General features: G+C 37.9%; 1 protein-coding gene across 3 annotated transcripts in view; it reads right to left on the bottom strand.

The window, feature by feature from the left end:
- Nucleotides 1-15,918, bottom strand: part of SEPTIN7 (septin 7) — a 132,735-nt gene that overhangs the window by 41,154 nt on the left and 75,663 nt on the right. For all 3 annotated transcript variants that reach the window (XM_050938041.1, XM_050938040.1, XM_050938039.1), the window contains one exon: nucleotides 5,376-5,482. In XM_050938041.1, coding sequence (XP_050793998.1) covers nucleotides 5,376-5,482 — 107 coding nt within the window. The remainder of the gene's footprint in view (nucleotides 1-5,375; nucleotides 5,483-15,918) is intronic.

Genomic DNA, 15,918 nt, shown 5'->3' with positions numbered 1-15,918 from the left:
AGACAACTGTAAACTAGTGTCATTCACATTTAGAATCCAACTGTATCCTATCATCTGGTTTTACAAGTATTCCCGAGAGATTCATGAAAAACAAATTTGTTCAAGTCCTGGAATTTAAAACTTTTCTTAACAAACCCATTCCAAAATAACCATTTTCCCATGCACTTTAGTTAAGCAGGTCAGATTGGTCTATTTTACATTATTACACTGGATCCTAGCAAACTAAATACAAGTCCCAGTCTCACTACAGTTGACGCTTGTTTGCAGCAACATTCTGTAAGAGCAACCACTGCTTACTGAGAAACATTTCCCCTGGGAACACTTTCCCTACTGTGAATTGTCGACACTCCTCATAACAGCAATAGCCACTTAGGAGCAACATAGCAGAAGGGCACCGATATGTTGCTACTAATGAGTGTCTACTGTATTACTACTGGATCAAGCATTCCTATATCACACACCATTTCAAATATTTAACTGATGATCAAACAAAAAGTGTATTTTACATAAGATCGCTTACTTTATAGCTTCTTCTGAATTCACCTACGTGAAATCAACTCTGCATAATTTTCGAAAAACATTGCCAAAATCCTGACTGATATAAGTTGCAAAGTGGAAACGGGAAATCTTTTTGTGTTTGTTTAAAAGAATCCTTAGAATGAAACTTATTTTTCATTTTTGTTAAATAAAACTATTACCAATAACCTGCCTTGTGATTGTGAAGCACTGCCAAAATTACAGTTCATACTTATGCAGTTAAATGTCTCTATTCTAATCACCTTAACTCCTACTCAATAAATGTTTTTTACATGATACAGAGGAGCAAGAAAAATAAAGGGTAATTTCTACTAAGAATGTTTCAATCTACATGAACAAGGAACAGCTCAGGTATAGGCATTAACTGGGAATGATAAACATTAGAGCCCCTGAACACACTGAATTTCATTTCACTATTTAAATCTGCCCCAAGAGCGCCCAACAAGAGCATGAACATGGACACATGCTGATGCCATGTGAAACATTAAATTAATAGATCAAGAACCGTCTCTACTTAGGTATAATATTTGAATTGGAATCGCAATTAAATATCATCAGCCACAGGAGTCTCTAATACATATAAAACTTTCAAGGTCACAATTCTAATATTTTCCACTATTTATTTAAAAGACATTTGAATTAAGAGACAATACTTGATTTTTCAGCCATCACAAGATGCAGTTGTACATGAAAAACAGACTGCCAGATAACGGTAGCAACGGATCCTAAATGGATGAATGACCTTCATACCATTACAATATAAATTTGTCATCCTTATGGGAACTCCTAATTTAAGCATATGAACAGAGACTGAACAAAGTTAAACAAGTGGTGGAGAAGGGAGGACTAATTACTTCCAAACAATATGGATGTGCAGTTTCCATTTGTGTTTCAATTTGTATAAACATAAATCTAGTAAGAATCCTCTTCAATCACAAGACACTTGATTTCACTGAATTCTTACTGGTAGAGTAAAAAAGAGGCACAGTTTTCAGGTATGGCTAGCAGATTTTACGGCCAAAAGGGACCATTTTGATAATCTAGTCTGACCTCCTACATAACAGGAGGAAAGAACCTCATCCAGTCATTTCTGCATCAAGCCCATAAATTCTGTTTTGCACTACAGCACATCTTTTAGAAAGATATCCAAACTAGATTTAAAGATTTGAAGTGATTGAGAATCCACCCTGCCTTGTTCCAATAGTTAATTACCGTTAAAAATTTGCACCTTATTTTTAATCTGAATTTATTTAACTTCAGCTTCCAACCACAGGATCTCATTATAATTTGTTCTGCTAGATTAAAAGAGCCATGTACGAAAATCTGTACTCCATGTATGTACTTCTAGACAGTGACCAAGTCATCTTAACCTTCTCTTGAAAAAAATATTGGACTTCAGTCTCTCATAAATATATGTTTTCCAGATCCTGAATAATTCTTTTTAGATTTTTTTAACCCTTTCCAATGTGTTAACATCCTTTTTGAAGCATGAACACCAGACCTGTCCATTGTATTCCAATAACACACTCACTAACATTGCATCCAGAGGTAATACCACCTCCCTACTTATAATTCATCTTCCTCTGCTTACACATTCAATGATTATGTTTGCCCTCTTAGGTACAGCTTTGCAATGGGAGCTCACGTTCAGCTGACTACCCATGATTAACTCCAAGTCCTTTTCATTGCCAGTACATTCCAGCATACTGTTTCCCATCTTGTAAGCATAACCTATATTTGTTCCTAAAAGCACGACATTGCACTTGGCTGTAGTAACACGTACACTGTTCAAGTGAGCCCACTTTACTAGCTGATCAAGATGTATTTTGATAACTGACCTGTCCTCATTCGCCACTGCGCCAATGTGTGTGTTAATTACTGGTAAAATTTGCAGCTTTTTCATACTATTTGTACTATTTACATTATTGATAAATATACCGAATAACCTTGGGCCAAGAAACCTTTCCATTTACAATTACTTTAAGGTGAGTTAACCAGTATTTAATCCGTTTAATATGGGATACACTGATTTTGTACAGTGCTTTTTACTCAGGATTATTATAGGAGACCAAGGGCTTGTCTACATGGTGGGGTAACAGTCACATGAAGATATGATTTTAGAAGCGCATTAACATGTTTCACATTAATTCGTCCATGTAGACCCTGTTGGCGCACACTAAAGGTTCACTAGTGCACTTTAACATAGTGCTGTTTCAAACATGGGCATGTTAGTGTGCTTTAAAAACTACATGCTTGTAGGCTGCATTGCTGCTCTGTGTAGACAAGCCTGAAGTCTTTACAGAATTCTAGATATATTATGTCAACAGTACCTTTACCAACCAAATCTGTGATCTCAAAAAAGTTGTATCTAATTTATTTGGCAAGATCTATTTTCCAAGGTCACCTTGACTGGCATAAATTATACTACCCTCCTTTAACAACTGCATCATAAGAACATAAGAATGGCCCTACTGGGTCAAACCAAAGGTCCATTTAGCCCAGTATCCTGTCTTTCGACTGGCCAGTGCCATGTGCCCTAGAGGGATTGAACAGAACGGATAACCATCAAGTGATCGCATTCCTTGTCGCTCATTCCCAGCTTCTGGCAAACAGAGGCTTGGTATGCCATTCCTGCCCATCCTGGCTAATAGCCATTGATGGATCTATCCTTCATGAATTTATCTAGTTCTTTTTTGAACCTTGTTATGGTCTTGGCCTTCACAACATCCTCGGACAAGGAGTTCCACAGGTTGACTGTGCGTTGCGTGAAGAAATACTTCCTTTTGTTTTAAACCTGCTGCCTATTAATTTCATTTGGTGACCCCTAGTTCTTGTGTTTGAGAAGTAGTAAACACTTCTTTATCTACTTTCTCTGCACCAGTCATGATTTTATAGACCTCAATCATATCTCTTCTTAGCCGTCTCTGATGATATACTTTCTCTAAGGGTGGAGTAACCAGCTGCACTGCTCTCTTTACAATAACTGCTGGTTGATTTACAAAGCCATCCTAGAAAAATTTCAGAGTAAAAGATTCTTGGCAAAAAATCCTAGAAGTAATACTTCAAGTAAAAAACTATTAGCAATAACCTTCCTCATGATTGCACTATTAGCATTTCCAAGATATTTTCCTAAGACTGATGTCGTGCTAACTGGCCTAAAATTACTGGGGTCATCTCATTTACACACTCTTAAATATTGGCATAACATCAACTTTTTTCCCAATCCTCTGGAACTTCCCCAGTGTTCCAAGATTTGTTAAGTCAAAATTAGCGGATCAGAGAGCTACTCTTGGTGTAAGTTATCCAGTCCTGCTGATTCAAAAAAGATTAACAGTCACTGTTTAACATCCTCCCTAGTTATTGAGGGAACAGAAAGTTTTGAATTATCACTATAAGACATGAATACATCATCCTGCTTCTTTTCAAGATTACTACTATTAGCCAATCATGGTTTTAAGCATACTCTTATATTGCACACATTATATAATTTAAATTCATGTTACATCATTAGGATTTGATTATTGGTGTAAACACACTAGATGACATTTGCCTTGCATTAGTCTTTCAGATCTAGTGAACCTAATTGTTATTTTTAAGAGTAGATAAAATTCAAAAGACAAACGTGATTTAAATTATGGTATCACTTTAAAGCATGATTAATACAAAGAAAATAGCATACAAAAAAATTAGGAACTTTTGGTCATCGTCGTCTTTGGTCTGAAATATTTAAATTTAATTACCTAGTAGTAATATTTCCTCTGCCTGAAAATAACTTCCCATTTTTTAAATTTGCTAACTGCACTTTGTTACCTTGGATTCAACTATAGCATGACACAAGCCTGTAAATAAAATATGAAACCTTACACAATTTATATGGCCAAAACTATTACGAGAAAGGATATAAATTGAAGAACAGCACAGTATAACTCAATTCAGTGCAATGCATTTGAGGAAGCCATTCAGCTCCCTTTAAAAAGGCTCCGACTATCCTGCCTTGGTCAGTTAGACCTTTTGGTATATATTTAACTTTTTCCACAACAATGCAAAGTCTTTTTGTTACTGTTAAAAAAAGTGTCTCACTTTTTAACATGTATACCTATCATGTTTTGTACACTGAACCTGAATTCTGCAACAAGTGTCTCACCCCAGCTCTCACATTTCCTCAACACTGAATTCTACAGCATTGTAACATTTTGGTGTAACGATAAGATACAGAGGAACATAGCCTCTTGAATAGTTTTGTAAGAATGACTGCAATTTCAGTCTGTCCAAGATTATCGTCTTAACAAGACAACTGCACTCGGGTGGCACAAAGGGGAGAAAAGGATTGGGCTGGATGGTTTGGAATCTGGAATGGGGAGAGGTCAGAAGATAGACAGGGCTTCTTTTTAAAAAGACAACTGGAAAATAGGAAAGGTATTTAGGACATTAAAAACTTTGGAGAGTAATAAAAACATGAACCTAACACATTTATTTATTGAATCTATATTGAAAAGGCCATGTATTTACAAAGCAATAGCTTCACTTCTACAGACAGTTTCCTGCCTCTGAACAGGAACAACTGGAATGACTGAAGGATCAGAGATCTACAGTGAGATTGGTGGCCACCTGTCAGATAGCTGAGGGATTTAACCACATCATTGGTGGCAACCACACAATAGAAAAAGCTTATTTATACATGCAAGTTATTGATTTATTGTAAAGAAAAAATATAGATAGACATATGAACAAGCTTACAGTACAAGCTAGGTTTCTCTTTAGGACACGAACTTCAAAACACTATCTTAAACTATTGTCAGTTTGCAAAATACAAGACAAAAAACAAGCTACACACATACCTGTACAGTCTTTTTAATTCTATGTGAAGGACCTGGATAGTCTGGGGAATACAAGTCTGTTAAGAACAATGAGTTGATTAATGTTGATTTTCCCAATCCAGATTCACCTAGAAGAAAGGGGAAGTATTAGTCCATACAATTAGAATCACCACGCGTAGTACACACTTTTCATAATCTCACATTTGAAAATTTGGTATATAACCCCCCCCACCCCCAAACCAGCCTTTCCTAGCTTCAATCATATGCTCAGAGGAAACAGACAACAGCTATTTTACACTGCAAAATGAGACTTTCACTGCCAAGTTTACAAGCATCTATTTTTCACTTGAATTCCATAACAGTCGTAACTGCTTAATGCACTTTGCTACTCTTCCCCCCGACCTCTGCCCCAGTCATAAAATACACACACAAGACATTGCTATGTGAAGTTCTAAACAGGCTACCTATTTGGAACTGGAAGTATACTGTACCAGCGGAACTACGTTATTTGAAATTTTATGCAATGGTTTTATTATAACAAATGATTGTTACTTTGATGTAGCTCTTGTGGTTCTAAGTTATTAGAATGGAATTCCAAATGTACATGGTTTGCCTGGGAATTATTTTTGCAATTTGCTCGTAAGTGACAAAGCAGGCACTGCTAACCTGTTTGTAGAAGAACTTGTCAATTCAAACGAAGGTTAAAACCCCATAAAATTCTGCCTATTTACAGATCCACTGAAGCAGGGTATGAGGTACATCAACCACTAAAACAGTTTATAAATTAAGTTCTTGTCTTCACAACAGCAAAAAATTTAAAACCAACCACTTAAGAACTATTACAACATTGATTCACTGATATGTGAACAGACAAAAAGAAGTGCGCTAGTCAGGTTTGCGGTTTGCTTTAAGTCTTGGTATACTGTGCTACTCAAGGGGGGACTGAAGCAAAGGCAATGACAGCGAAATTTGCTCCTAAGCCAATAAAGACTGCATTCAAACTACTGATGACATACTTTCTCTAAGGGAGGAGTAACCAGCTGCACTGCTCTTTTTACAGTAACTGCTGGTTGATTTACAAAGCCATCCTAGAAAAATTTCAGAGTAAAAGATTCTTGGCAAAAAATCCTAGAAGTAATTCTGCAAGCAAATGAATATGAAAATCAACAAAAGCTCACATTATTGCTTATTACTATTATGAACTTCAGCAAAGGGCTTGTCTTCACAGCAAGTTAGGCTAGAGTGAGAGACCTTAAGCTATGTCAAGTGTAAGAGACCCCATACCATAAAAAAATTAATTTATTATTTTCACAAAAAGGATATTGAATATATGAACATGAAAGATTTATATTTGCATATATACAAAGCCAAAGTTGTAATGTAATAGAATAGAATAATAAACTAACTAAAACACGCCTTGTAATATGCCTGTTTAAATTACAGAATAGTTTCAAATTAACATTTTCATCTGTGATTTCTTAATTAGTAGATATGAAAACTTTGTATCTACAACATCACAAAAACAGTTACAGCTACACAGATCAGCTTACTTAAGGAAGAAGTACTACCTGCAGTATGTCTGTTTGCACATTACATTAATTTTAACACTGAAATTTTCTTTCGTGATTTTGGGAAAGCAAAGTCACTGATGAGATCCTCAAATGATAAGCTATGGAGTGTGTCATTTCAATGCACAGAATTCTCCGGGCAGATAGCTTTTCTTACAGACTTTTCCAGGCAGACATGTCTCCTTGCATTTCCTTCTCTATCCTGTCTCCCCCAGGACCACTAATTAATCTTGACTAAACACCTCGGACACACAGAGTGACAGCAAGCTATATGCACAAAAGAGAGAAAGAACTTTCCAGAAAAAAAGACTGGTAATCTCTTAACAGGCATTGAGAAAATGAGAAAAACTAGCCTATATTAAAGCCAATATAATGACTATTATAGGCTTTAATAGCCTATAAATCATATGTGCACTAGTTTGAAATAACTTGCTCACCAAGTACTTAGAATATTTTGATATATATGTATATCTTCCTTCCCTTCTCTTAAAACCCTCTATTTCTTTTCGTCAGCACTCTCCGATATTTACTATGAAGGTTCCGAAACTGACAGAGGGAAGCCCACACAAATTTATCCTCATCAAGATCCACTCAACCCAAGCCCATAAGATGATCACCTGCAAACTCAATCATGTGAAGCCTGGATAGTGCATGAAGCAGAAAGCGGCATGCACACTAAAATACACAATTGTATATATGTACAGATCAAAAGAAAGAACAAACCCACTAACACTTGAGAAAACGAAGAAAATCAGGAGCGAAGGCACTATACAATTTAGCATGCAGGCCCATAAACAAAAGATGGCTGGCTGTCTTCCAGCTATTACTGGCCAAGGGGGATGCTACATGTCGTCACTCCTAGGACGAGTCCCATACCAGTATGAGCTTGGCAGGATTGCTTCACTACACTGTTGTCTCCGACCTCACATTTTCCCCGATGTCATCGGCAGTGAGATTTATTTATTTAAATAAGTTATGAAGGCATGGTCAGAATTTTACCAGTAGCAACTGCCCAACAAAACACTGCCTTAGAAGACTGATAGACTTACTTGTAGAAATACTCATTTCACAACTGCAATCATCTTTTTTTTCCCTCAGCCCTGGTCTCCTGCCTATCAATAATGAATAATTAGTGAAGGGAACAGATAGGGTAAGGGTATTTGTGTAGCCGGATGTGTATATTTATCATATTTGAACGAAAATGTCTCTATTTAGAGAGAATCTTCTTTTTCCCATATTTCCTTTACTTTTCTCAACTGATTTTGATAAAATTTGAAATAGAGTCAGTTTTTTCCCTTTTTTTTTTTTTTTTTTTTAAAAGAGGTCCCTCATATTGCGAGGCCCTAAGCTGTAGTTTAGTTATCTTATGCCTTAAGCCAGCCCTGCAGAGCTCACTATCTAAAACTAACTTGAGTGAGCGCTTGCCTTCACAAAGCAGCAATGTTGTGCATTTAGTTGATCTGCATAGACCCAGGGTAGTCAGCAGGCAGACTGGGGGCCAAAGCCAGACTGTCAATTTTGAATGAACTCTGACTTTTTTTATTTATCGTTTGTTTTTTAAAATTTCTCAGGACTCTGGACCTTGACAACAAATAACTGCTTATCTCTGGTATAGACCCTACTTGTGTGCACTACAGGTTCCCTAGTGTGCATTAAAGTACTGCTGTTTGAAATAGCACTGACTTAGAGCACACTAGGGAACCATTAGTGTGCACCAGCAGGATCTATACAGACCAATTAATGTCTAACACTTTAGTGCCCTTTAGAAATCACAACAGGTATTGGTCACATTATCCTACCATGCAGACAAGCCACACAAATTACAGATTGGCCACACTGAACCTACAGCTGTGCTACCCAGTGACTGGATTAGTGGCTGAGGCGCTGTAACCGAGCTTTAACCCACAGCCCCTAACAGATCAACTAGCTCAAGCTTTATTAAAGCACCACTTAATGTGAGCTGTAGATGTGTGTGTGGAGACAGGAGTTGGGTTAGGGGCAACACTCAAGTTCTACTTAGAGCTAACACTGCAGTGAAGTTCGTAAACTATCTATAACAGTTCAAGTCTGGCAGGCAAAGCAAGTCTTAATGATAGACTAAAGCACAGAATATAGTGATGAGACAGAGTTTGTGTTATTTGGGGGGGTGATCAAGATTGTTGTGCATACAGTACTGTTCTGGTAATTACTGTGCTTGCAAATAGCTGTTTTCTACTAGACACATACTTGTACCTTTCCACTTACAAGGTTTTTAGTACAAGGATAGGTTGCTCAAATTCTTCCTTACTCATTTTGCAACAAACAGGTGGGCTCTGATCGCCAAATGTGAAGCTGTGATCAAAATTTGAGCTGAAGTCAGAATGTTGCTCATTGTGTAAGATACAACCACGTATACAAGGAAAGTTGAGGAGTTCTGTTCTACCTTTTGGCTTCTCTCTACACAAGAATGCTGCACCATTTTCTGATGCATAACAACTACTGTATATGCACGTTCATAAGCTGAATATTTTTGGTTAAAAAGTGACACATCAAAGAGCGGGGGTCAGCTTATAAACGGGTCTACACCAAAATTTGATGATTTTAAAACTCTATAGAATCATTGAATTGAATATCTAATACAAGGATCGGCAACCCTGGCAGGCCAGGCCGGTTTGTTTTCCTGCTGCGTCCACAGGTTTGGCCGATTGCTGCTCCCACTGGCCGCGGTTCACCGCTAAGGCCAATGGGGGCGACAGGAAGGGGCAGCCAGCACATCCCTCAGCCCGTGCTAGTTCCCACCATTCCCACTGGCCTGGAGCAGTGAACCGCGGCCAGTGGGAGCCGCAATTGGCTAAACCTGCGGACGCAGCAGGTAAACAAACCAGCCCGGACCACCAGGCCATAGATTGCTGATCCCTGATCTAATACACTGTAGTTTTGTTTACCTGGAGCATCTGCAGGCCTGGAGCCCCTCAGCGACCTGTGGCCGCAGTCTGCTGAACTGCAGCCCCAGGGAGCTGAGGGGCTCCATGCCTGCAGACACACCAGGTAAACAAAACGCCCAGACCCACCAGCGGCTCACCCTGACGGGCCAGGAGCCAACATTTTCCAACCCCTGAAATACAGAGTAGGTTTATGCAAGGAGTTTTTGCTATTTTTACCTATTCATTTTGGGGGGTCGGCTTATAAACGGAGGAGCTAATGAACAAGTATATAAGGTAATTTGAATGTTACACCTCTAGGTCACTGGAAGAATCTTAAAATGCTTTGTTCTTTAACAAATATCAGCGATTTCATGGGCTGCAGAAAGATGTTGGTATTATATTCTGGGCTCCCTTCAGAGCCAATGATACATTTTTTTTAAGGTTAGCCAAAATGTACTGATGTTCTAAATGCCTCAGCTTTTTTTAAATGGGAACATTCAACACAGAAATCTTTGCTAAACGATTTGCCTTGGTTTGCCAGGTCAACATCAAGACTGAACATGTGGAAATAAGTTTCTGAAGTTTTAAGTGATCGGATGGGATACCACAAGCTCATCCTATATAAGGTAACATTCTCTGAACTTCCACTCCTCAGTTACTAAAGCTTTAGACCCCTGCAGGTCTGGTCTTTCCATTACTGTAGCAGGACTGAGGAAAAGGTTTCTTGAGTTGAAGCTGCTAGAAAAATAAGTAGGTTGACATCATTTGTGCACCACCTAGTTTTTCTATATACCTTTGTTTTTCACTAGATGGTAGACTTGGGTACGGAGAGGAGCCAGGGAAAGGCATGAATGAGAGTTAGCTAGCCCTGGCCACAAAGCAGAATGGATCAGGAAGAGATTAGAAGAATACATGACAAAATAAGACCATTAACATCTGACAACTCTGTCACAGGCTTGGAATCACTGACAACTGTATTTCTGACTGCTTACTCCCTTGTACCACCTCTTTCATTTGCAGATTCTGATTACATCATCAGTCCCTCTCTGGGATGAGAAAAAGTACAGCAGACCACTCTGCTTTCGTAGCAATTAAAGAGAATCAATACATGAGTTAGAAGCATGTTTAGTCTGCAAGCTACCAACTAGCCCATCCATAATGTATATTCTCCTGCTCACCATTCAACACCTCTTGACTTCTTCAATACTGCTCATTGGGAAGTCCCTCCGTCAAAGGAAAGCAAAGTTAGTTTGTTGGTTTTTTAACTAGAAAACAAAGGATCCAAGAACATGAAAGTGTAGTAAAAAGTGAAACTACGATGATGTCCGGAAAGAGGTTATACAGTTAAGATAAAAAATTCTGGGTGAAATTTTACATTTTTGGAAGGGGTTATTTGTTTTCATTAAAAACAAGACAGATTAGTTAAAGTGCAATAGTTTTCACCACGGCTAGCTGATGCTCCGCTGCATTAGTGGCTAGAAACAAGGTAATATTCTTTTTATGACTTAAAACTTGAATATTCTAGATTACACTAAAAATGCTGGCTGGAATTTTCAAATGCATAAAGGGCTGGTCTACATTAACACTGTAAATCGATCTCCATTATGTTAGTTCTGCTATGTAAGTTACATAACTGAAGTCGATGTACCTTAGGTTGACTTACAGCGGTGTCTACACTGCGCTGTGTCGATGGGAGATGCTTTCCCATCAACTTAGTGAGTCTTCACCAGACCCACTAAATCAACACCGCTGCATCTATCGCAGTGGTGTCAATTTAGCCAGTAGTTTAGACCTGGCCTTAGTGTTGCCATAACTATGCCTCTATTTTAGTCAGTGGTAAAATTCCCATTCCCTTCAATGGGATCAGTTAGTTCAGCTCGGAGCACTACTGAGAATTCCAGCCGTTCCTTTCCTACTTTACCAGATAGTTTCAGTACACCTTGGAATTTTATACAGTATTGCAGCCTTTCATGAAAGCCAATCTCAGTCCAATTTCTAGTAAAACTCAGAACAGAACATTTGTTATAGCCACTCACTGTTTACTACCGGATTGGTGCTACTAGTTTTTTTTTTAAATGACTGAGGATAAACTCAATGTCACACTTCAGAAAGATTCAGTTTTGCGTACAGAAGGGAGTACTAAAATTTAACAAAACAGGTCACTACTGAGATTTTTGAAATTGTGTTCTAAGACTTTTCAATGGGCTACAATTCCTCAATCACCTTAGTTATAGTAAACCAGGGGTTCTCAGACTGGGGGTTGGGACCCCTAAGGGGAATCACGAGGTTATTACATGGGAAGGTCACAAGCTGTCAGCCTCCACTCCAAATCCTGCTTTGCATCCAGCATTTATAATGGTGTTGTGCTGGGGGGGGGGGGGGGAAGCACACTCAGAGGCTTGCTATGTGAAAGGGGTCACCAGTACAAACGTTTGAGAACTACTGTAGTAAACCAAGAGAACTTAGGTCGCTATAACTTAATCCTCCTTGAGGGATTATTTCTGAATGAAAGCATCTTAGGGGAAAGAAGGGAGAAGAGAGTTTACATGCTTTAATTTATGCTCACTGACTTCAACTGATTTACCTTACATGGACACTCAAGAAAGTTAGACATGCCCTTAGAAATTTCAAGTGTAGAATACACCACATCCACTGGTAAGTAGTTCGAATGACTACGTTGTTGTGTGTGTATATATACATTCATATTTGAATGTCAGCTTCAACTTCTAAAATCTTTGAATTTTTGTTTTGTCTTCATCTGCTATATTACAGATCTCTCCTTCTACACCGCTACCTCGATATAACGCCATTCAATATAACAAAAATTTGGATATATTGCGGTAAAGCAGTGCTCTTGGGGGAGGGGCAGGGCTGTGCACGCCGATGGATAAAAGCAAGTTCAATATAACATGGTTTCACCTATAACGCAGCAAGATTTTTTTGGCTCCCAAGGACAGTGCTATATTGAGGTAGAGGTGTAATATCTTCTCCTCAGGTAGATCCCTACAGACTAGTCAAGTAATTTTAAAAATTTACCTTCAATAAGTTAAACTGATTGCACACTAAGTCTCATTGTGAAGTCATTTTTATGACTCTTCTGTGAACCCCCTCTCCCCCCAATTTTTCAACATTCTGATGGAAGCATGGATACCAGAACTGGACACATTACTTCAGTGGGTTCCCACCAGTGGTGTAGTATACAGCAGTAACAGAACCTCCATACCCATATCTTAGTTTATACATCACATTAGGCTTTTGGCTACAGCATCACAGGGAACATAATGTTTAGTTGGCTACTCCCCATCACTCCTAAGCCCTTCATATGAGTCATTACTTTCCACAGTTTCCCCATCCTGTAAGCATGGCCTACATTCTTTATGCTCAGATACAAGACCTTGCACTTGACCATATTAAAAACACAGTTGATTGCATCCACCTTATAAAGTGAACCAGATCACTAAGTGGTGTATCATTAACCCCACTCCAATGTGCCTTCTGCAAACTGTTAGCAAATCTACATTTTTTTAACCAGATCACTAGTATTAAATAGTGTTGGGTTAAAGAACTGAATCCTGATAATCCTGCTAGACATTAATGTAATGATTCCCCACTAACAGTTATGTTTTGAGATCTATCAGGTAACCAGTTTGTTTGATTGACTATATGCTACACTGATATTGTATGACATTTACCTGCTGCACAGTTGGGAATCTGGTCTTAAAATTCTAATATATGAATGACATTAAAATTGCTTTTCCAGTTTCAAATAGTACTAGAAGATTGGCTAGGAGCTACTCATCCCCATGAAAAGTGTGTTTTGTTTTGTTTCTGCAAGCATTGGCACCTAAGCTTCCATAATCAAAATATAAAAATAAATTAGGATTTGATTTTTTGTAAAAGGTTTAAATTAGTACCACTGAAAATAGTGTGGTTCAAATTAGTTACTATCCAATCTAGAATGATATGAAATATAGGTTCACAAACATTTAAATTCCTCCTGCTCATTGCAGTATTTAATATTTAAATTATCTTTTATTTCACAGTAGCCAAAATTTTATAATACTAACCCACTGGAGATAAAAGTTGATTATGAATGCTACAGAGCAAAGTTATACTCATTTTCTACAATATGTGCAATTTTATCAAAGCACACCACCACATTTTGAGCAGAGAACTGTATTTAGACCTATTTTAATTGTAGTTAGATTTTTTTTTCTCCATAAAATGCTTTAAAATTATAGGGATGGTAGGAGCAGCTCACTTTCATAAATCTCTTCTCTCAATCCAGTAAAGCAGATAATTTTGCTTAGTGCATTTCATAGTTTCGGTATGGTGTGTATTTGGTGCTACTGTGAAACAATACAAATCCACCAAATATGCTTTCTGCTAACGCTTATTTAAAATCAGATGTATGTATTCTGTTTTTGGCAGGTGTCACCAAATTTTCTTTTGGGGAGGGGGGGGGGTTTGGATGATTTTTCCATTAGACAATGTTTTTACATGAGAAATTCCCCATCAATATAAAACTGGTACTTATAAGCCACAGGAAGAAAAATTATATCAGCTTGTCAGACAGTATAAAAAATAATGTATTTCATGTCTTTTCATCCTTACACAACTCACCGTACATGTATGCACACAGTGCCTGCAGCTGTACGGAAATGCCTGATGTCCTGAATAATGTCTTGGACGCAGGTGCAGCACACATCAGATAGTTTTGCACAGGAAGGAAGCTGCACTCATAGGTAAAAGTTCAGTAGGAGATGCTATATTAATTTTTTGGTGTCGGTTCCAAAGCAGACGAGAAGCAGAAGAGACTGAAAAGGTACTGAAAGATAGGACAGAACAAGCCACCTCACACAGGTGGTAAATGATGCTATGTTAAGTAAACCAAGCCACTATAGAGGACATCAGAGTAAGACTGCAAGACCCTTTCCATTCCAAGACTTATTCTGGAACCTCTCCACCGAGATTCATTCATGTTCACAAGTATCTTTTAAAATGTATAAGAATACATACATTGATTTTATTGTACTGGTATATTTGAGTAAGATAATTTGGAGTTAAATAATGTGGTTACAAACGACAAAGGATCAGGCAGTGCCACATTTTAGAGTTTCTCCCATAAATATAGGTCTATAGTTCCACCCAAAACGCATGGCCTTGTAAAAAGTCTTGCATTTTAGATTAACATTTTATAAAAATATATTAAAAAGGCAAGAACAATCTAAACTTCCATTTAGTGATCTTTGTTCTTAATTAACAGTTACAGAGAAATCACATCGGCTGGAGCAAGGATTCTATGAACAACTTTCTGGTACAACACAGCAGCGGCAGATGAACTTTGCTTTCGCCTCTGGGCAGTCATATCGTCAACATCAAGATTCTGACATTCAGTGCACATTGAACAGTTCTATCAACCTCTTCAAGAGCACAAAACTTAACTTCAAATCCAAAGAAAGGCTGCTGTTAGACACTTGGAAGTCACTGTAACCATAAATACCATTTAAATAATTCAGAGAATCTATGAATTGGTGAGGGTTGGTTAGTGAAATCTCTTTAGCAGCCATTAGGATAGTGTTTTAAAAACAGATATTGCTCTCTCCATAGTAAGGACTGAAACAGGACTTTCATTCCACAGACCAATTTTGACATATATCTTTGCCAAACTAACCAATCTGTCTGAAGTTTTGCAGATAAAATATTCTATTCCAGCATAAGACTGTATGTAACAGCTGAGGCAAGCCAGACAAGGCTTTTGCATACAGAAACTTCAGTCTTCCAAAGAAGAAGGGAAACCGAAGTCTTAGGTGATTTCTCTTTATGCTACTCTTGCTCAAGTGCCAAGTTTCAAAGGCACATGTACACTATGTCTAGTGCACCCAAAATGGTGCCAGTTCTAACCTGTAAGCAAGTAAAAACTAAAAGAAACCCAAAAACTTACCTATGAAGTATCTTAGGTTTTAAACTGGATATGGGATAATGCAGAATGCTAGGGTAGTGATTATCTATATAGAAAAATCCGATAGCAAGCACTGTCCCTATGATCCTACTTTTAGCTTTTCACGAGCAGTAATGCTGAGAGGATAATTC

The sequence above is a fragment of the Gopherus flavomarginatus genome, chromosome 2 (genome assembly GCF_025201925.1).
Source record: "Gopherus flavomarginatus isolate rGopFla2 chromosome 2, rGopFla2.mat.asm, whole genome shotgun sequence".
In the NCBI taxonomy this organism is placed as follows: domain Eukaryota; kingdom Metazoa; phylum Chordata; order Testudines; family Testudinidae; genus Gopherus; species Gopherus flavomarginatus.
Note: the sequence above shows the minus strand (reverse complement) of the source record. Positions and strands in the feature narration are given on the sequence as shown.